At 38.0% G+C, this 21917-nt stretch overlaps 1 protein-coding gene across 5 annotated transcripts in view; it reads left to right on the plus strand.

Annotated features, from left to right (window-relative positions):
* si:dkey-237h12.3 (teneurin-3) overlaps positions 1-21917 on the plus strand; it is a 159170-nt gene that overhangs the window by 12475 nt on the left and 124778 nt on the right. For all 5 annotated transcript variants that reach the window (XM_031303728.2, XM_036000996.1, XM_036001001.1 and 2 more), the window contains exons 2-3: positions 2417-2896; positions 5098-5373. In XM_031303728.2, the coding sequence (XP_031159588.1) occupies positions 2626-2896; positions 5098-5373 (547 nt within the window). In that variant the 5' untranslated portion in view covers positions 2417-2625. The remainder of the gene's footprint in view (positions 1-2416; positions 2897-5097; positions 5374-21917) is intronic.

Genomic DNA, 21917 nt, shown 5'->3' on the forward strand with positions numbered 1-21917 from the left:
TCCTGAAAGTGATTAGATGTGAGTGAAATGTCCTGTGGCATCGTTAAAAGTGTGTGTGTGTGTGTTGTATGTGTTGTGTAGTGTTGAGAGTTGAGTGTCAGGGTTACAAGAGAGTGTGTCACTGATTGCATCTCAGCCCATCGGGGGAACAGAATGATATCCAGCAACTCTGAGAGAGAAAAGGAGAAAAAAACAAGTTGAAGAGGCCTAGAACAGCTCACAATTTTCATTATCCCTCCATCCTGTACTCCACTCCACTGCTTCAGTTTTTTGGGAAGTCTCTCTGGCTTCCTTGCAGAGCGACAGTATGCTATCCTAGCTTCATTGGAAGGTTTTGATCATTTGGGGAAAGAAGGAGTCTGATACTCTAGTTTTACAGCTCAGCCAAGAGAGAAATGAAAGTGTGGTGTGGCAAGTGTGAATGTGAGTGTGTGTCAGGAGGCAGTGGAAAATGGCTGGTAATAAACACTTCCGACACATCAGGGCTCCCATCCACATTCCACTCAAGGATTTTTTCCAGATCAGTCACATCCTCATCCCCCTTGTCCACATTTTAGAGCACTGTCTCCATCTGTTAGAGTGTTTTCTTTATATTCCCAAAAAGTTAAAGATTTTAACACTGAGCTATCTAATGACCCAAAAAATGTGTTTTTGTTTAATGTGATACACATACTTTGTTATGCGCATACTTAGTGCATACTGGGAGATTGGCATACAAAGCTGGGTCATGGGCCTGTGTGACTTAAATATTTCGCTGTCATGGACTGTTTATGGACTGTATTTTTTTTAAATTTTTTTTGGCTGGTGGTATCTAGCCATCCAGGTAGTTTTGGTGGAACTACTTAACCAGGGCTGAACATTTATCGTCATTGCGATGTCTTGTGCGATAAACACATTGTGAACAAATACACACACATACATCACAAAATACACGTTTTGAGATAGTTGAAAGAGAGTATCAGCAGAAAATGTAACTATAATTTTTTAATTGCTTTTTGCGATCAGTACAATGGTCAAATTGTTCGATAAAATAATGTTGGAACTGTCCTTTAAGTTTAATAATTTATCAAGCAATTTGTTGTATTTTAGCAGTATACTGAAAGCAGCAGAAAGGCAGAACTGAATACACTTTAATATAGAGCTAGGCGATATGGAAAAAAATCTGATATCACGATAGTATTGACCAAATTCCTCTATGTCGATACTGCGACAATATTGTAGGGTGGACTATGGTGCTTTAACAAAATATTTTCACAATTTGATTTTTTAGAAAAATAATCATCAACAATGTGAATATAATGATTAAGTGAGTAAAGGTAAATAATAGAACAGCTAGAACAGTCTGGCAAGTTCAGAAAATTACATAATTTTACAGTAATGCAGCCTTTAAAACCAGGAAAATATAATACTTATATATTACAATATCCGACGATATCTAGTCTCATATCATGATATTGATATAACATCGATATATTGCCCAGCCCTACTTTAATATCTATTTTTTTTATTGCAAATAATTTCATCGCAATATTCAACAAACGTTATCGCATATTTTCCTCAAAGTGCAGCCCTACTTTCGATTTAGGAAATAATCCTTTGAAAAGTGTTGCCTGCCTATTCTGTGGATTACTGAGAGTAGCAAAGACATAAAACACATAAATATGATTCACCTCCATTATAGTGGGGTGGATGCAGAACTCTCAGACATAAATCTAAATTCATAATTTAGGCAAACCAACCCTTTAATATTTTCACTATGTCACAGGCTGGTAAACACTAAAACCTATCCGTTACATATGCATTTTCATTTAAATATGTCATCTCCCTTGTTATCATTGCTGCTCTGTGTGCAGAATCTGACACTTGGTTAACATGCATACTGCATCATGGGTCAACATTCTAATTCTGTGTGAGATATGAGATGTACAGTTTAAATTCAAAATGAAAGCATGATGTGAATCTGTCAAAAAGTCACATGCCACCGTGATGTATTGATTTACCCGTCATTTAACCAGCATCTGACACTTGGTGGATGTTAATTTTAGGTCATCGTCATGGGGAAATTGAAAGGCTTTCAAAGACGTTTTACTACTAAAAATATTATTGGGTGAAACTGCCACTAGTTTTATTCAAACTGATTTAGCTTGATGTGAAAAATGTGCATACGTTTTAACTCAACGCACTGAAAATGAACTTGATTTTGAAGGCTTAAGCAGGCAGAATGAGGAGGTGATGCTCTTTTTAAGAGGGGAAGTCATGTATGACAAGAGTTCACGGGTGAGGTTTCAGGGATGGTGAAGTATCAGTGGGGGTGGGGCAGTGAGAAGGGGATAAGTGTGTACGTTTGAAGATGAAGCAGATGGATTAGTGTTATCTGAGCTCCTTCATTCCTTTCCTCTTCTCTCTCTTTCTCCAGGTAGAGGGGGTGGAAGCCTCAATGGACTGAAGAAGAGGCCGACAGAGGTCAAAAAGTAGGGAGGGGAGTTCGGGAAATCGGTTCAGAGTCACAGCCGGAGGAGGGAAGAGGAGGAGTGGAGAAAAGAGTGAAATAATCCAGTGGCGAGTCTCTCAGGAGAGCGTCGGTGGTGAAGGGGAGGGAATTGGGATACCCAGCATGCAGGCAGCATGGAACGGGTGAGGGAGCAACGGCCTTTCTGCTCACTGTCCAAGAGCCAGAGAGACCGAGAGAGATACTGCGAGAGAGACAAGGATCGGGAGCGCTGTTACACCGCCTCCTCTGCTGATCGGGAGGAGGGAGCCTGCCGCGTGCCCACTCAGAAATCCTACAGCTCCAGTGAAACACTCCAGGCCTTTGACCATGACCCTTCACGAATGCTCTTTGGAGGCAGAGTCAAGGAGATGGTCCACAAGGAAAGCGCGGAGTACAGCAGGCCAGGTTAGCGAGAGCAAATGTTTACTCGGATTGTTCAGTATTTGTCAGACGCATCTCTATACTATGAGCTAAGTGGTGTGGTTATCGTAGCTGACATGGATAAGTAGAAGACATATTATATTTAACTTTAAAGCCCAGATTATCCATTTGTTGACCTTGGCTACAAAAAAGTATGATTAGTAGTTAGAAATGTCTGATTAATTTAGGAACTTACAGTTTTATCTCTTCAATTCTGAAGAGGAAATGTGACGATAAATCTGAGATTCCAGTTAGTTGTTGGCTTATAAATATGACAAACAACAAAATCCTTATATGCATGTTCATTTACTAATGTTTAACAGTGCGAGACATCATTAGTAAACAAACATGGATGCTGGGATTTTGTTGTTTGTTGTGTTTACTAAATAATTTCAATTCTACCATTTTGCAGTTCTATCCTCCACTTATTCTGTGCAAGTTTGACAAGAAATAACTGTATGATGCCAGGATGCTAGACAGTGGTAAACACAATTAGATGATGTCAAAGAAAGGCCCAATTTAGTTTAATGTCCCTATACTTTAAGAGAAAATTAACATTACTGTAGGTGGGATACAGTGGGCCACTCTGACCTTTTAAAATGTTCATACCCTGCTGGACAATGTAAAATAATGAAAGAAAAAAATGCTCAGTAAATAACCCTATGCTTTAATTGGCTGTTGAAACTGCTCTAATTTCTGTAATTAAAAAAGTTTGAGCAGTTTATTCTATTTTATGGCACTCCTTTGGCTCATAGGATTGCAATTAAAAAATGGATCCATTACTCCCTTACTTTTTCTTGGTGCTAATTGGTGCCCATTTCAGAATTAATAGAATAATGATGAAGTTGTGGGAAGAATGCTATTTTTCTTTATAACTTTTTTATAATCTGGCCATTTAGTGTCAACGACACTAAATTCTTACATCAACACAGTTAATGTCAGATTTAATGTTATTCATCTGGTAGTGGAAAAATAACATTTTGTGCCAATGAGCTACTTTATCTGCTCATTGTGTGTGTGTGTGTGTGTGTGTGTGTGTGTGTGTGTATGTGTGTTTTAATGTGAAGAAATCTGCTTTCTGTAGCATTTTAACATTTTCAGACCTCTTCATTTTCTGATGTGGTACCCTTACTTTGAAAGGGTTTTTCTGCACCATTTCCAACAACACGAAATACATTACAAAGGGACATTATGAGGGAAAATACAAAATTCACTCACTTTGTGACCTCGTAGTTGATATCAGATCATCATGAATATCTTTTTTTTACACTGTGCAGCATTTCTTTTTGGTGAGTTTTAACAGTGTTGACACGTCTGTCCTTGAAATCGTAAAAAAACATTATTGATTATAAAAGTGCAGTATCAATGATTTCTGTTACGTAAGTGAATAAATGTTAAATATTTCTGCTTTCCGAGGATCTTATTTGATGTAATTTACACCTAAAATACATTTACATGAAAATACAGAAAAGGAAGGTTTTATCTATAACTTGAATTTCAGGTTAATCACATGAATAATCATTTTTTGGTGTCATACAGACCAGATGGCAAAACATAATACGCATGGATGACTAAATATAGGTTTTAAATGACAGATATGCAGTGATTCAAATATTAGGGATAATTTCACATTCTGGAGCTTTCTAATGAGGTCAACATGAGATATTTTTGTTTATTGGCAATATTCCTGCGTCTTAAATTTAGTTTATTTTTCCTTAGATGCCACAGTGTTTTTGAAGGCTTTGCAGGCTATTTCATATTTTATTTCCTGTGGACACCAGAGCCTCAAGTAATTCCATATGAAACAGACACAAGATTTATGGTAATGATTTGATGTGAAACAGGCAGTGTTTGAAACAGTTTCTGATAAGAATTAATAATGTTTTTTTTCATATGTGTAGATGAACACAAGATGCTGGATCTTAGGTGATTTGTTGTGTAATGTGTAATTAAAGTCGGTCATCTTAAAAAGCTCACCTTATTACAAAATCTAGTTTGAGCTGCACTGTAATTTGGGTTAAAGAAACTGCTTTTGAGCATTTCGATAAGTTGATGAGTGTGGGAGGATGTTGTTAAGGCTTTAATTCAACAATTACCCCCCTCTCCTTCTACCCTGTAGCCCTGTTCTTGGCCATTAACCGTGTTGTTGATTGGTTTGTTAACTTTACAATTTCTATCATTCACAGGGCAGACGTTCTCGCTGAGGCAACTCGGTTTCTGTGAGCCATCGGCTCGCAGAGGCTTGGCGCTCTGCCCTGAGACGGGCCTCTCCCACCCACTCAGCAGCTACTCCAGAGGGCCGGTCGCTACAGAAAACCATGAACCTGTATCACCGGAACGTACCATGACTCTTTGGGGAACGGGGCCAAAGTCTGGGCAGGATTCATGCCTCTCCAGTCGCTCTAACTCAGCGCTCACACTCACTGACACGGAAATGGACAATAAATCGGACAATGAGATGGGTGAGTAGGGCACACTTTTCATTCTTTTATCTTAAAATGCGTATTTGTTTGCAGACCATGCTTTCATCGCTTTTCAAAGGGGAGAAATCTGTATGTAGAAAAAGCAGCAGTAGGTTGGATTATGGTTGGGCGCTGGAGACAAGGCCCTGATTGGTGGAAGGAAGTGGAGGCGTGATTGGTTGGGCTGGTATCTGGAGAGGCATTTGCAGCTGCCTTTCCTTGGATCAAAGGCGTGGATCCTTGCTGCATGCGGAAAAAAGAATTTGGCCTTCCGATTGAGCGGTTCCCAGTCACCTGGTCCTTCTCCACAGGAAGCAAAGGAGTTTGATAAAATTTCCCCATGGGCTAGCGTATATAATCAAAGATAGCTTTGTGTGCCTCAAGTCTGAGACTTTGCTTAGAAATTCTGCAGTGGTTGACTGGGCATGCACAATAGCTGATTATGGGAACAATGGTTTGAAGTGCAAATTTGATCATGCTGGAAACCTGAGACAGAGGATTTGGGTTCTCTGTTTGAAGAGGACAAATCTTTGTTGCGTCAAATGGTGTCAATGTATATAAGGTAGCTGCGTATCCGTACTGTTGTTAAATGTAGACTTTTATAAACGTTACTTATGTTACCTTGTTTGTTTTGTGACTTCCTATTAAGTTAGCAATTAGGAAAAACCTTTATATCTATTTATCTACTAATCTACTTTAAAGAGACATTTAGTGCTAGTTTTCAACAGTATTTTTTTTCTTTCTGCATTATGTTTTTCAGTTTATGCTTTAAGTCAGTAATATTTCCCCCCTGTCATTCACCATCGGTGTATTAATGGGTAAATGAGAGGCAAATTTTAAAGCGCTTTGTCCGGTATGGTAGAAAGGTGCTACATTCAACGTCCATTTACCATTTGAATGTATCCTCTCAGCTTCATATGTTTTAGTCTAAAGCTTTAAAAAGAAAATTCTCTGATGTTGAGTGCTCCTGACATTGTACATCATTCATCATCATCGTGGTGTGAGCCATCATCATTAAAACACATTAAATGTAAAACTCTAATTATTTTTAAGAAAGCGATGATCTCAAAGAGTGGCAGGCAGTTAAAATAATTAGGGTTGATTACACTTTCCTGGCAAGAACATTAAAGACAGGGTAGAAAGGAAAATGTCTCTGTGTCCGTGTGCTATCAATTTTTATTCTGAAAACATTGGCTACAGTCTGACATTTGAGACAAGTCATTTTCTTAATGGCAGTATTCATCATAGTGACCATGTCTCTCCGGGGGGGGAGCTGAGTAAGTCTTTTACCTTTTCAAAATGCCATGTATTTGTTCCAGTGTCTGGCCTTTGCTTTGGCGCAATACACTGTATGTATACATTTATGAGTCTCAAAAGCTCAGCCTAACCACAGAGGTGCTGATAAACATAACCCTCACCTCCTTAGCGCTTGACTCAAGTCATATTTGTTGTTGTACATGCCAAGCACAAAGTGTCATTGCATTTTTTTGCAGAGTCTGGCTTCAATAGGTTCTCTATTGAGCTTTGATTGCAACTGCCCACACCACTTAAACTGCATGAGAACACACAAACACACACACACACACACACACACACACACACACACACACACACACACACACACACACACACACACACACACACACACACACACACCACCCTACGCCCCTCGGGCATACCTCCTCTGGAGTTTCTTTTGGAAACATCTCAAGAAGCTGCTGCTGATTGGCTCTAGTTAGTACAACGTCCCACTGAGACATTATCTAACCCGCTATTGTCTCAATTAGTTTCATTATAGGGTAAATAATCAATACCTGTTAGATCTTTATCCCAGGTTCCATGGCTTTTTTTAATCTTACAAAAGCAAAAACATCTAACAACTATTTAAGTTTATGTTTGCTCTTTTTGTTGTTTTTAACTGCACATAATTTTAATATGCTAAAAAAAGTACAGTAGGAAGAACAATGTGAACAAGCTCAAGTCCTTTTTGTCATCTAAATTTTTTGCCGGAGCAAAGAAAAACCCTATTCACTGTTCCACCTCTATAGATCTTGGTCTCTTTTTTTGTCAGGAGGCATTGCACTTTTGACTTTCACTATTTAATGAAGCAGCTAAGAGAAATGACCCATCCAAAGGTTTCCATCAACTGAATATGCATGCAGAAGCTCCGACAAGGGGCCGTTCAGCCCCACTTATTCATAAATGAACTCAATATTTCATTCTAATTCGCTCTGTTCTACAGAGTGTTTCAACACAGACAAGTACCGAAGCCTCAGCACATTCACAGAGCATGGCATCTGAGAAGATGTTAACCTTCGTGATCAAAGAATAAGAGGTGCACCTTTTTAAAAAGGAACCTAAGGTTGCCATCTAGCTTGCTGAGTGCAGCCACGGAGACAGAATAAGAGTGGTTCTTTTCTGAAATGATACATTTGTATTTTACTAAAGTATATTTTTTGATTTTTCTGGAATAAAGGGGAACCAGCCAGTGAAAGAGCTGTCAGTTAAGTTAGTTCTGTGCAGTCAATTGTTTTTAAGATCAAGTGTCAACTTTTCAAAAATGTTTTATATCCAATCTTTTTATTTCTATCTGGTGTAATACGTTTTTTTTAAAAGGCCAAGTCCCTAATCACATTATATTGGCCCTATGATATAACCATTTATATCAGATTATTTATGACATAACATGAAGTTGTCGGATTTTTATTTTAAAGTAAGAAGTAGGAATACAATTTAAATAAGAGATCTGTTATGCAGCTTTCAGTGATTTTACACTTCGGATAATCCCCTGCTAGAATCCCTTGAAAACAAAATTGATTGATTAAGTGTCCGCTTTATTGGTTTTGTAGTTATAAGAATGTCAATGTGATCCAAAGAAGTGTATAACTCAATATGTCACCATCTCATTAACATATATAGTAATTACCACATGAACAGTATAAAGCATAGCTTGTGTTGACCAAAGAAACACATCAGAGCCTTCAAAAGATTGTTTATTTCCATTGTAAAAAAAAAAAGCACATGAATGACATAAAACTTGCATGAAAAATTCATGTCATTTTCTAAAATATCTAAAAAACATATTGTATATTACTCAAAATTTCTTCTTTTAAATATATCCAAGCTTACAGTGATATACTTGAACATTAATACAAAATAAATAAAATAAACTCTTTCTCATTCTTTTCTCCTCCATGCAGAATTATTGAATTCCTCGCTTTCCTATACCTGGCAGTCATAGCTTATCTTATACAGTACAAACACACACCCACACATACATGCACACAGACTGTATGTAAAAAAAGCACAGCAATTGCTCACTTCCTGTTTTGTCTAACAATAGCGCTGTGACATGTACCAGCTGTATAGTGTGAGAACTTCATCTCTATAGGGAGCACAACTCTGCTAGAAGTAGCACCAGGATTTAAAAAGTAAATGTTTGCCCTAAGCAGATGAAGTGAGACAACTGTAAATTAAATTCTAAAGTTAAATTCTCCAGTTTTTATCAGTCAGCTGAACATTAGAAAAAACAAATTATCCAAATACAGCCCATTCATATGGCAACAGTATAATATAGTTCCTTCATGCAATTCATTAATTATGTTTGCATTATGTGAAATGCATTTGTATGGAATTATAACATTAATTGAATTCAATGGTGCCCCAGATAGTTTTCAGAAATAGTTTTTAAGTCATATTGGAACCTTTTTTGTTTAGAAAATTCAATGGGGAAAATGTAATTCCCGTATTTTTTATGACAGAAAGAGGATAGAAATGAGGTGCTCAACACCCATACCCAAATCTGGGTGGGGAAAGTGATAAAGACTTGTCCCTCCCTCATTACTTAACCCCAACAGCTCCCCAACTGCTCCAGTGGAGCTGCTCAGTGGCCAGCAGATCAGACTGTGGTTGTACTCGGCAGCTTCCAGGTATTAATGTGTAACTGTGTGAATGTGACAGGTCGTCGTTGCAAATGACGACTTACCTGGATAAATAAAGGTTAAATTGAAAAAATAAAAGAATAAGGTGACCTCTGTCTTTGCTAAAGCATTATTTGTACTTCATGGGGTAGAATGTGAGTCACTTGACGTCCTTGAGTATTTCAGTTCCAGGCGAGCAGTTCAGTGGAATTTCATGTCAAATTCAAATGTCTTAGAAAATGGAAACTATACTAACCATGCACTTCTGCTCTTAAATAGAACATCTCTAAAACAGATATTTTTTTTACATGCTCTTTAATAGATAGAATGCAATTTGGTCAACCCATTATTGCTTAAACTGCCTTTTGAAATTCAAGATTGAAAGCTTGAAAAAAAAACAACACATGTGAACTCTCTTCCAGTTCATAGTACTTCCAGTTCTGGTAACAAACACGGAAGATACATTTTAAATTAGGGCAGAAAATATCCTGGTATAAAAAAGTGAACATATCGTGTGTGTATGTGTATATGTATGTATATATATATATATATATATATATATATATATATATATATATGGACGTGTATGTGTATACATGCAGATCGTGTGGATGAATAGTGCAGGGATATGTATATATATGTGTGTCCTTGTCTTGTTTACTTATACAATTATCGATGAAAGTACTGCCAGGTCTTTAGCCATGCTTTCTTATCTTTTTCCTTTTCCTTTTCCTATTTATCTTTCATACGATTTCTGACAAACCCTTATGTGGTAAATATGCTATAACCCTTATATCCCTTGTTCTTGTCAAATAGTTCTGACATCTTTGTGAGTTATAGAAGGGACAGAAAAAGGGCAATGAGAGGAGATGCCCTGAATTCATGTATTACCTATGCACACTTCCTCAACTGTAATATCACTATTGTCCAATAAATAAAGAATTTAAAAAAAAAAGTGAACATATCACTTTGTGACAAAGCCAACTGTCGGGCAGAAGCTTCCAGCTGGGGACACCATTCTGCAGTTACCAGGCCATTATAGCGCTTTTCTGCAATGTATTTTTAATGTTTATTATAGTTTAAGGATTATAGGTTCAAGGTTTATCATGATATCAATATTCATATTTTAGGCCTTCAGGTCAACATATAGCTGCCGTGTAAAAGTGAACATGGAGAAAGGTGTTATTTTTTTTTAACCTAACGTTGACTGTGCTACCTTTAGAATCAATATTATACCCCTCATAAAACATGAATGACTGCACCAAACAGAAACACAGCATGGCCCAGTTGAGTATTCCTAATAGGGTGTGAAAAAGCGTGCATTGACTTGTCAGGTGCTGCAGCTACAGCACTGCAGTAGATCGTGACAGCCGTCCTCGGCTGTATAAACCGGCACACATGGGGTTTATCGTTTGTTGGAGGGCCTTGGCGTCTGCTGACCTCTGGTTAGAAGAAAGGGACCTCCACTGTGATGCCTGTCATCCTTTGTTAAAAAAGCATCACTTGCTCTGGCCTGCACCTTCTGTCCAAAGTAATTTCTGAGGAAAAAAAAGTGTGTCCCTTTTGATGTTTTCATGGAGAATGGCCAGTCTGGCTGCATCAGTCCCTTAAATGTCTTTACTGCCATGCTCATGTCCGAGACTGTTTGCCAGGGGATGTATCAGAAGATTATTTCAATTTGTCCAAATGACAGGTCTACATTGCAGTCATACACATTTAACAGTTGAGTATAGCTCACTGGTTTACTGTGTGAACGGTGCCAGTAAAAGGTTAATTAAATCAGTAGAGGAGTCACAGCAAAGTGTGCTGTAGCACAGCAAGCACCAAAGGCTTTTTGGGTGGGAGTATGAAAGCGTATCAGAGACCCTCGAACATGCTTCTCTATGTGCACAAATTCGTGTTCTCTCACTCTGCATCTCTTTCTCTCTCCTGTCCACACACACGTGCCCGCACACACTCGCATACCTCACTTTGTTTCTCACACTGTATCTCCCTAAGATGAGAAAAAAATCAAGCAAAAGTGCAGACATTTACACGCACACACACAAACCCACAAATACACACACACACACTCGGGACGTCACGCTGACAAAGGTGACACGCCATCTGTCAAACTCCTGTCTCAGATCTGCGCCTTGTATTGTGACAGTGAAATCAGCCTATTGATCGTAGCAGGCAGAAATCCTCCCTCGCTACTTTCATAATTCAATATGGCACAAGCCGACCACAAAAGGAATAAATAACAGATACCAGAGAGTTTTTTTTCCTGGTCAAAAGGGCTGGCCATCTGTGATGTTTTCTGAACAACACTCCATGACTGGCATCATTTGTTAATAGGAGCTGGGAAGGTGTCTGAGCTTTGATTGCCATCATTTATTGTCATTGCTTCGCTGCTTGCTGCCACTGTCACCGGTTAAGTGCTCACATTGTTAGTGCTCGGGGTGACAGGGGATGTGGGATACGTTGGTGACGTGCTGAGGTGTCATAGCAGGTGTTGTGCTCATCAGTATTGTGAAAAAAATTCTGGTTTCTATTTTGGAGCAGTTTGGAAAGCCTGGAGGAGGTCAGCACCCTGTTTCTGTGCAGAGCAAAGGTCGGTGACATTTGAACCTTCATCAAAGCAAATAACAAACTGACCACCGATATCTGAATATCGAATTTTTCTTTTTTGCTGCTTAACACCATGATATGTTGTATGTGTGAGATGTCCTTCATGGAATGCTGTTTTATTTGATATTAAATAAATTAATTAATAAATACATAAATGCATGAATAAATAAATCACGGACGTTTCTGTATTTGTTTATTTTATATAACATCGTGTTTACAGGTGTGTCAAATGCAGCGGCTGTGCAAGATGGAAAGGAGATGAATAAGGACAGAAACATCCACATAAATAGTCAAAAAGAAGTCCCATTCACCGTGTCTCACTTCACCATCAACGGAAATGTTTAGTTTAATGTGAATTAGAACAGTCGAATGCCCGCTAGCTCACTTAACAACGCCTCAGCTAATGGCGTGTCAACAACAGCAGCTGGGTTAATGAATTTGTCCACCTATAGCTAGCGATAACACGGCAGCACCCATACAGCCTGACTCATAAAATATATGGCTACTACCACAGCCCGTAAGGGGGAGTAAAATGCGGCCTGTATGATAAATGTTTTTGCCCACCATAGCCTACTCTTTAGCTCAATAGGTACGTTAACTCACCTAAGGCCTTCTTTGGCCAATCTCCTCTGAATCGTGCTGGATGACACACCAAACAGATCCGCGATTTCTCAGGTTGATAGACCGGACAACACAAAGTTAGCCAGCATATCGCCTGGAATATCCAACATCCATAGTACCAGCGGTAATGTTGACTTCTTGGACTTGGACATCTTCCACACGAACACGGTGCTCAATCAGTCTTAAACAATTTAAAACTTTGTTGTCTATGTATATTTCTTGAAGAGCACTTATCCGCCCTAGTATTTCCAAAAATTCTTCAATATGTGCCAAAATAGTATCTGCTGATAAACCATGTTGATCGATTTGATCTGCTAATGATAGCATGCTATCTCGGAGCCCACCGATGTCTTCCATTATGTCCGCACTCTCACTTCACCAGCCTTTTTTTGCCCACGGCTCTGTTCTGAATGTGAGAGACAGCCACACCCCCTGATTTGCATATGTTGAGGGTAAGATGTGGATGAGAAGTCGTGAGCAGGTGTAAACACTCAGGAGAAGTCGGAAATGAGGTTGAAAAGATGGGATTTTTTTTATTTACCCAATTAAGGAAATAAGGCAAGAATAATAATATAAAAATTAACAAAAGTAAATAAAGTAAATTGACATGAGAGTCGAAAACGGTGAAATTATACAACCATACAGCTGTTTACAAATTGACCTTTGAACCAGTCACTATTCGTCACTACTCTGAGAGCATACAACAGACTTACGTCCTACTCCCTCCAGCTCTCTCGAGCAACTGAAGCTGCTAGTCTATATGGGCCTGAAGCGCGCCACTGGAATTGGAACATACTAACACAACAGTACAATACAGGGGTGGCTCAGGTGAGAAGACAATAAAAGCTTAAAACAGCCAAAATTCATATATCTATGAAGTAAAAAAATTCCAGAATATTATTTATAGGATTCACACTAACATTTGACAAAGCCCCACGATATATTGACAGCTAATAAATGAATTACTCAAACTGCGGGTCACTTCCTGTTGCCCCGGAAGTCATAGCGTCATTTAAACACGACAACCGCGGCAAACATTCCTTTATACACACAAAGATGAGACACCGGTAAGACACAAAGATGATATATTACACTATGCTACCTTTTAAGCTCAATAAACAGACACGTAATTAACAAAGACATATGTGTTGCGTGGTTAGTATAATGGCCATGTTTGTTAAGTAAATGGTATGGTTTGAAACAATAAGAGAATGATGTATTGATGGTTGTCGCTATAGCATATAAATCACCGCAGTATTGGATGTTAAATATGTGCACAAGAAAGCTACGGAATTACTGTGGGGAACTTGATGAATGGCTAGATTAACAGATGATTTTAAAACAGTGTGATAATTAACAGAACATATTGACACGCTAGACAAACATATACAGGCAACCTTTACACTCAGTCTTTGAGAAATGAAATAGGTAGTGCATCGCTACCGTGACGGTGGCTATGCACCCTGTCACAGCATATAAGAACTGGAAATAAATAGAGAGGGAAATCAATAAATGTGCATTAAGAAATAAAAGTCCACGGAAATACTTATTGATTCATTTACATATGAATATTTAAATTTTTTTATTTATGTATTTATTGCCTCATTTATTTTATTCATGATGTATTTCAAAGGCATATTTATTTATTTATTTATTTATTCATGTATTTATGTATTTATTAATTTATTTATGTATTTATTAATTTATTTAATATTGAATAAAACGGCGTAGTCCTTTAGTCTTTTTGGTGGAGTATATCTGTGTGTGTAGACACGTTCTTGTGAACACATTAACGCAATGGGAACACATGGTGAAAAACTTTCGACTCACACCACAGCTACCCCCTACAGAGTGAATGATTTGATTAGACTTTGGAGTGTCTTGCAGAATAAATTTGCATGTTAATAAGGGAAAACCGATTTTCCTGAAACTACTACTATATCCCTTTTACATGGTACAGATAGAGTTCATACTGATATCAACCATGTGAGGACACTTTGTGTTGATAATGTGTAATTCATACATTCATTATCTTAAATAGTTGGCATAATTTATGTGATGATAATTGTCTCTTGATGTAGGCTAACATATTTCTTTAGAATTTATTTTTAAAACAGAATTTGGATGTTTTTGACATATGACATATACATGTATGCTATTTTTCGCAATTGCTTATTGCTAATGAAGCGGTCTTCTTTTCAATATGATTAATCATTTAGTTTATTATTGTTACATCAAAGATTGTTAAACTTCTCATAACTTTTCAGAGCCTAAATGTGTTTTTCTGTCCAACAGTCAAAATAAAAATATTAAAAAACTGAAGAGTTTTGATTGAAAATTAAAAAAGCAGAAAATCCTCACATTTGAGAAGCTGGAACCAACAATGGTTTGGCATTTTTGCATCATACACGACTCAAATGATTAAACCATTATCAAAATAGTTAGCGATTCATTTCTTGTACTACCAGTAATGGTTTAATCACCTGATTATTTTAGTTTCAGTCCAAAGGTTGACACTTAACCGACTATGTAGTGCCTATTATTTGCCAGTAAAAAGTCCAGTTTCAAGTGTAGCACTTGTATCTAAATGAGTATTTGGATTAATCTGTCAGGGTTAGTGTTACATACAGCCGTCTGAAGAGATGCAGCTGCACCATAAAAAGCTATTAACTTTGTCCAACATCTATTTTCTGTCACCCTATCATTGAGCATCAACATTTTCCTCTCCAACATAGGTTTCACCCAGTTCTGCCGAGCATTATCACATAGGTGATACTTGGCTTTGTGTAATCACTTGGGGGGGCACACTGCAGGACATGTTATTACGATTAGGAATTCCTCTGCAGTTGTCAATTATCAGGACCACTATTTACCGTCCTCAAGAGAAAATGGCTCATTTCACTTCATCACACAGCCTAATTGAGTGATTGCATTACCATGCAATGCGGAAATAGACTGACATTTTGTAATCTATGAATATCAATGGAAGAAACATGGTTAGGCATGTTGGTCCAATTGTGTTGTTCATAATTACATGTACATTAATATAGGCATCTCCTCAGCAACCATGAATATTTTTCTAAACCCAGATCCATGTTAGTCTCCTGAGATGTGTTACACTGATTGCTTGTAAAGTGGATAACCAGTAAACTATAGCTTATTTGTTTTCACTTCTTGCAAGCAAGTTAAACCCGCAATGTTAAGTTTAAATAAAAAAAAAAAAATCTTTAATGTTGAAAAGACAGAAGTTGAGAAGTCAGCATATACTGTTGTATCTGGTCTGTTTTTCATTTCATATTGGCAAAAATGGATTTCTTCTCTTTTCCTTGAGCGCCACTGGCGGTTCAAACGCTGTCCCCAGGCAAACACCAACCCACCAATCTGTTTGGATTCATGTCTTCTTCCTTTCACAATCTCTTTTCTCCTCCTCTGTCTTGGGACACAATAATATTTGTTATATCTATTGGCATGGTGCTGTGGCTTTGACCTTTTGCGCTCCTCAGTATTGGATGTTTGCAATCAAAGAGTTGGAAGTCAAGGTGATTGTTCTGTTGTGGTCTCATCTGAATGTAGAAAACGTCTCTGTTCTGCTTGTTGTCGTTCTGGTAGGATCATTTTATGTCACGCTTGCGTGTCTTTTCTCTAAAGAGTGGGTTTGAGAAAGGTCTTTTGTGCATTGTTTCCAACGTGTCCTTCAGCAAAGCAATGAGCCAAGAATTGCTGGATTTCAGAAAGCTACAGTATGATTCAAGTTACACCCAAACAATAAAACCATATTAAACACTATTATGAAGCAGGCTTTTATTCTATTTTCAGCAGTAGTGTATTCTTTGTAAAGCCATAATGAAACCACAGTTATCTAAACACAACTCTTATAAATAGTCCAATTAAGTGACCAAGTATAATGATGAAAATATGTGCAAAAATTTTTTGTTTTTTAATTGTACTGAGCTGCTCTAGTTTCCTTTTTGACACATGCAATTAAAAGCAACATTTAATTACATGTTATACCTCTGAATCTTTTTTTCATTGGCAGTGGAAGTGTGTTAGTCTTTTATACACACATGAATAAATGTGCCATTAAAAGGCCTCGACTTCAGTCAGGATTTCAGGGGTTTTCGTCATTGTGAGCATTTCATCTCGCTCAAACAAAACCACAAATCAAAGGGTTCCGATATAAAATTACTTTTGCTGTGTCAAATTGTTTCTAATATTTGCCTGAATTAATAATGTTAAATGTTGACAGAGACTTGTACACAGAATGTAGCCTACAGTGTGCAGTTTCCTGTTCACAGAAGAGTTTGAAATATAAAATATCAAGGCTATAATCTTCACTGGGGATGGGAGCCATGGATTTTCTTCCTAAAATTGAATTGAACTGTGTTCTTTTACTGGCTAGGCACCGAAGTCCAAATAAAACAACAGAGGAACTTCTACTGTTGATATGCTCACCTGAGTCACCCTAAAATATTAGCAAGCACTCACAGTAGTAAGCTCAGTGAGCAGCAGCGGATGCTTGTCAACATTGTTTTTCCCCTCTCAGGCTTTATACAGTTTCCCTGTATTCCTTATTGGTGGAGGCTGTTAGGGTTGAATGCAGCCTTAGAAAAACCTGCAGACATGCCTCAGGGCTAAAAACTACTCTCACCTCCTCTGCATATTTAAAGTGATTATTCAACATTTATTTCTGATGGGCATTTCCTTTTTTTATCCTTTATTTAACCAGGAAATTGTCCCATTGAGATTCAGAATCTTTTTTACAAGGGAGTCCTGGCCAAGGTAGCATTGTCCAAGTTTCAACACACAGTAACAAACAGCAAACAACAGACTTAATACAAAACAGAAAAATGACATTAAACAATCAGAATTCTGTAACAGGACATTCAATGGTCAGAAACTCCTTTATCCTATTTTTAAAATCTTCCACGGAGCACTTTCACCAAACACAGTACGGGTTTGAGGAATGACGTACATCATTTGTCCGTGTGACCGAAGGCAGGGGAGGCACCACCAGGAATTTTGGGCCCCATGACAAAAAATCAAATTGGGCCCCCTCTGCGCAGCTGTTGTCACCACATCTCTAGGACCTAACTGTCCCATCAAAAGCTTTACATAACTCTAATTAAAGGCTTGCAACTGTCTTGCTTCTTGTAGTTCAATACAGTTAATATTGTCTGTATATTACATGCAGGCTCAGGTAAGCTACTCACTGTTTCCAACTGTCCAGCATCCAGTACAGACAGTAGGTTGTTTTTTTATTTTATTTCATAATGATCATTATGTGAGAAAATAAATAAATAAAATAAAAAAATGTTATTAATGTGTTTGAATTTCTGTCATTAATAAATATTTCATTTTCTTTTTTGTAATGGTAACAAGAGCAATAGAGACAGAGAAATCCCCACAGACTCCCTGCAATAATGCTAACTGGCATGTCATTGAACACAATGTTGCTCACCTTCTTCACTGGGACAGGGAGGGGCACAGACTGGGGTGCTGCTGACTCATCTGTTGTTAAGTCTGCTAAAAGGGGCAGGGACAATGATTTAATATGAATATCTTGCTAAACGTTTCCCTGCACTGATTAAATGGTGATTAAATGTAGGCTAACACTAGTCTGTAGCTAGCTAGCTTATTTCACTATGGACATTAAGCCAACAGGTTAATACCACTCACAGACTATAGGCTACCCACCTTTCTTGGTGAAAAACTGGGTTACAGTTTGACACCCTTTCCTTTGTCTTTCCTCTCTCTTTTTTCTTTCTTTCCTTTTTTGTAAACCAGATTTTGATTTAACGTTGCTTGGCAACATTGTGGTCACTGTAGTTCTTGTGCATCTACTGACTGCAACTAAACACCGTCACTGCTAAGGCAGGACCAAACCATTTCATGCAGATACAGGGGGCTGGTCGTCAATATGGATGTTTACTTTTTGGTCAATGGGGATATTTAACTTTTACTGCCAAAAACAAGTAAAAACAAAGAGATCATTCATTTTATTATTATATTTGAAATATATATACTGAATGATGATGGTTTAATAATTTTATATTAGTTTGGGCCGTTGGAATTGTCCTAACTTCCCCCCCCCCCTATACGGCGCCCCTGACCGAAGGGTGCAGCTACCAATAGCTTTAGGTGTCAGTAGCGAACATAAATAAGAGGGCAGCTTGTGCAACACGGCCTTATAAAGAAAAATATACCAGTGCTCCATAAAGGAGACAAACCCACTTTCTCGTACAACTTGGAATGATGTGTGCGGAAAACCGAGTCAGAGACAAGACGTAACGCAGCATGGTACACGGAATGTAACGTTTTCAGCTATGCCGAATTGGCATGCATATATAAAATATCACAGTAATCAAGTGCTGATAAAGATGTTGCTTGAATTAATTTCTTCCTTGCACCAAAGGAAAAACAGCATGTTTCGGTAAAAAAAGAAATAAAAAAAAACTTTATCCTGAGTTTTTTCCTAAGACACTCTATATGTTGTTTAAAAGACAGATTGTTTTCTAGAAGAAAGCCCAAGTATTTGTAAGTTGAGACTCTTTCAATAATCTTATTATTTAAAGTAACAATCTGATTTACACCCTTCTCTATATCAGTTGTCCTTTTTGACCTCGAGAAGCACATCGTTTTAGTTTTGTCCACATTTAGCACCAGTCTCCCCACACACTGATTTTGTTGATCAGTTACTTATTTTTTCGTGATTTATTGATTTATTTATGTGTCAATTTTATTAAATGTACATTTGAACCTTGTAGATTAATCCTAAGAGCTCTTATCGTTAAAAGTATCCATGAAAGTAGCACCATAAAAACCATAACTTACACATCACATTTTACAATCTTAACATTTGCAGCCTTTTCTTAAAAATATGTCCACCTGAGTTACAGTACTGATCTGTGTCTATATTGATCAGATTTTTTATGTCGTTTCAAAGACATTATAGACAGTATATACCTCTGCCGTGCAGATAAAACAACAATTAAGAGTGGCATAAAAAAGCCTATAAAATTGTGTCTAGACGCCTTATTGCCAACATGGGACATTTGTGGCTAAGATGAGTTTGATAGTACCAATATTTAAAGATTTATTTTTATGTTTTATTTAAGTAGTCAAGCTAATACGCTGTGCATACAGAAAAGGCCACAGAACCCCATAAAATACAGTAAGTGGCATGCTGATGAGACATCCTGTCAGCTCAGTTTTTGTCACTCTTTAGTTATGGGCACTGAACTATGAGAGAAACAGCCTATATATAATATATATAATAATCTCACTCGTTGATATTTGCATGAAATCTTGGCAGTTCTTCTTACTGGAGTAACAGCATCAAATCACCTTGTAAGCTGTTAGGGTGATGGGATTTTACATACATAAGCGTAATATCTCCCCCCCCCCCCACACCCGCCCCCCAACATTTTTAAGCTTAAAATAGGTTATATGGCACAATAAGATAGATCTGTATTCCCAAAGTGGGCATTTTTGCTTTTCAGGGAAAAAAAGGCCCCGTGCTAAAGGACACCCTTATGGCTATGCAGAAGGACTTCAAGGGCTCATTGGTAGAGGGTGATGGCACAATGAAATCTAGGAACACACACCGATGCAGACAACTACACACACTTCCTTTCCTGAAGGGAGAAAGGTCAGTATCCAGAGGAGGAAATGGTGAGCCATTGTTATGATTGATCACACGGCAAGGTCCAGGGAGGACGCAGTGTCACTTTCATTGTCAAACTCATTATACCACAGAAGAAGATGCCCCTCCCCTGCTCTCATGTCCTTTTTCCTCAGCAGTCATGTAAAGAAACCCTTCCACTGCATGCAGCGATGAGTTGGGCACGTCGAAGTGGAAAGCCAAGTGAAAAATGCTGAACACACACAATATTTTCCATCGCTACATGTGCTATACTGGGAAAATGCATAATTCTGCAACAAGAGAAGAGCAGCTAAAAATACAGGAAAAGAGAAAGCATTTCAAATGAATAGTGCAGCAGTTCTTTCTTGGATTATTAGCAGTATTAACAATGAAATTATACAGTCGACAACTAGGAGAACTGCCAAATCAATTAAAATATAACAAAGTTTATGTCTTGTAGTCAAAGGAAGCTTGCAAGAGGTTTGGAAGGATATTCTGGTCCTGATTAAAAATGAATGGTATCAGAATACATAAAGCTTTCTGGCCAAGTGCCCAGAGTGAAGCATCCTGAAACTGTGGTCACTTCAGAGGCAGGGGAAAGGCATTAGGTGTCCAGGCAATGAAGGGATGCTCAAGTAACAGACTGTTCTCAGTTCAATTCATCTAATCACCAATGCAAACCTAAGCACTTTGCAGATATAGATTTGAGGCCAACGATTGATATCGTATACCATGTAAACTGATTCATGCTCAAAGAGAGAAAACATATTATCTTGTAAAAGGGTCTCTTCTTCGTTTCATGCCTCGAACTATCCGAGCCGGGCCTTTTATCTTGGTTGAACACAACCCAACACCAATAAACAGAACATGAAACAGAATCCTTAATTTAGTCGACAAAATCTTATTTTCCCTCAAAATGCACTTCTCAATGTTACAATCCAGGCCTTGGAATAGCCACGATTGTGGTTTGCATAATAAAATTACTGATGAATCAGTATACAGCTGACATCTTGCTTTACATTAGCCATTTGTGATTTGAGAATACCTGATTGAATTAGGGCTGATTTAGCAGCCCAGCTGTAATCTAAATATTTAAAATAAAACTAACTTTAATCATAAATCACATTGTGGATGTTATTTCAATTGTGGCTCTTACTTCAGATATTACAGTTGCAGTTGTTGGGGTTCAGTCATCTCCAGAACAAAGACACAGCTTAGTAAATCTAAAAAAATGTTAACTATACAGAAAGAATCAACCAAAATACGGGTCTTTGCTACTAATTACAGGCAATGAGTAGTTGTATGCCAGCTTTTAGACACTCCTTGTTTTGATTTGTTTTGCCTCTATGGTATTGATCCTGCCTAAAGGCTTCCAAGAGAGGTGAGGGACGTCTCTGCCAAGAGTAGAGGTCACTCAGACAAATTGGCCAGGTTGGCTTTTAGCAGCTTCAGGGTCAAAACTCATTCATCTTATTAGGCCGATCTATCCTTTTACAGGCCACAGCAGTAGGATAAGACAATAGAGCAGCACCAGGGCATTAGATGACAGACCATTTGGCAAATAGGTTAGAGCAGCTTCCACCTATTGCCTGTTTCTACATTACCCAAAGGAGCTGTCTGCAGAGTTTTGCATGGCAGCTCTAAAGGTTGGCAGGTTTAGAAAGAGAAAGACAGATTCACTCGAGATCGGAGCAGAATGGCTGATCGTCTGAAGAATGCATTTCCAAAGCGAATATAGCAAAACAATATTG

Source organism: Sander lucioperca, chromosome 1, assembly GCF_008315115.2.
Source record: "Sander lucioperca isolate FBNREF2018 chromosome 1, SLUC_FBN_1.2, whole genome shotgun sequence".
NCBI lineage: Eukaryota > Metazoa > Chordata > Actinopteri > Perciformes > Percidae > Sander > Sander lucioperca.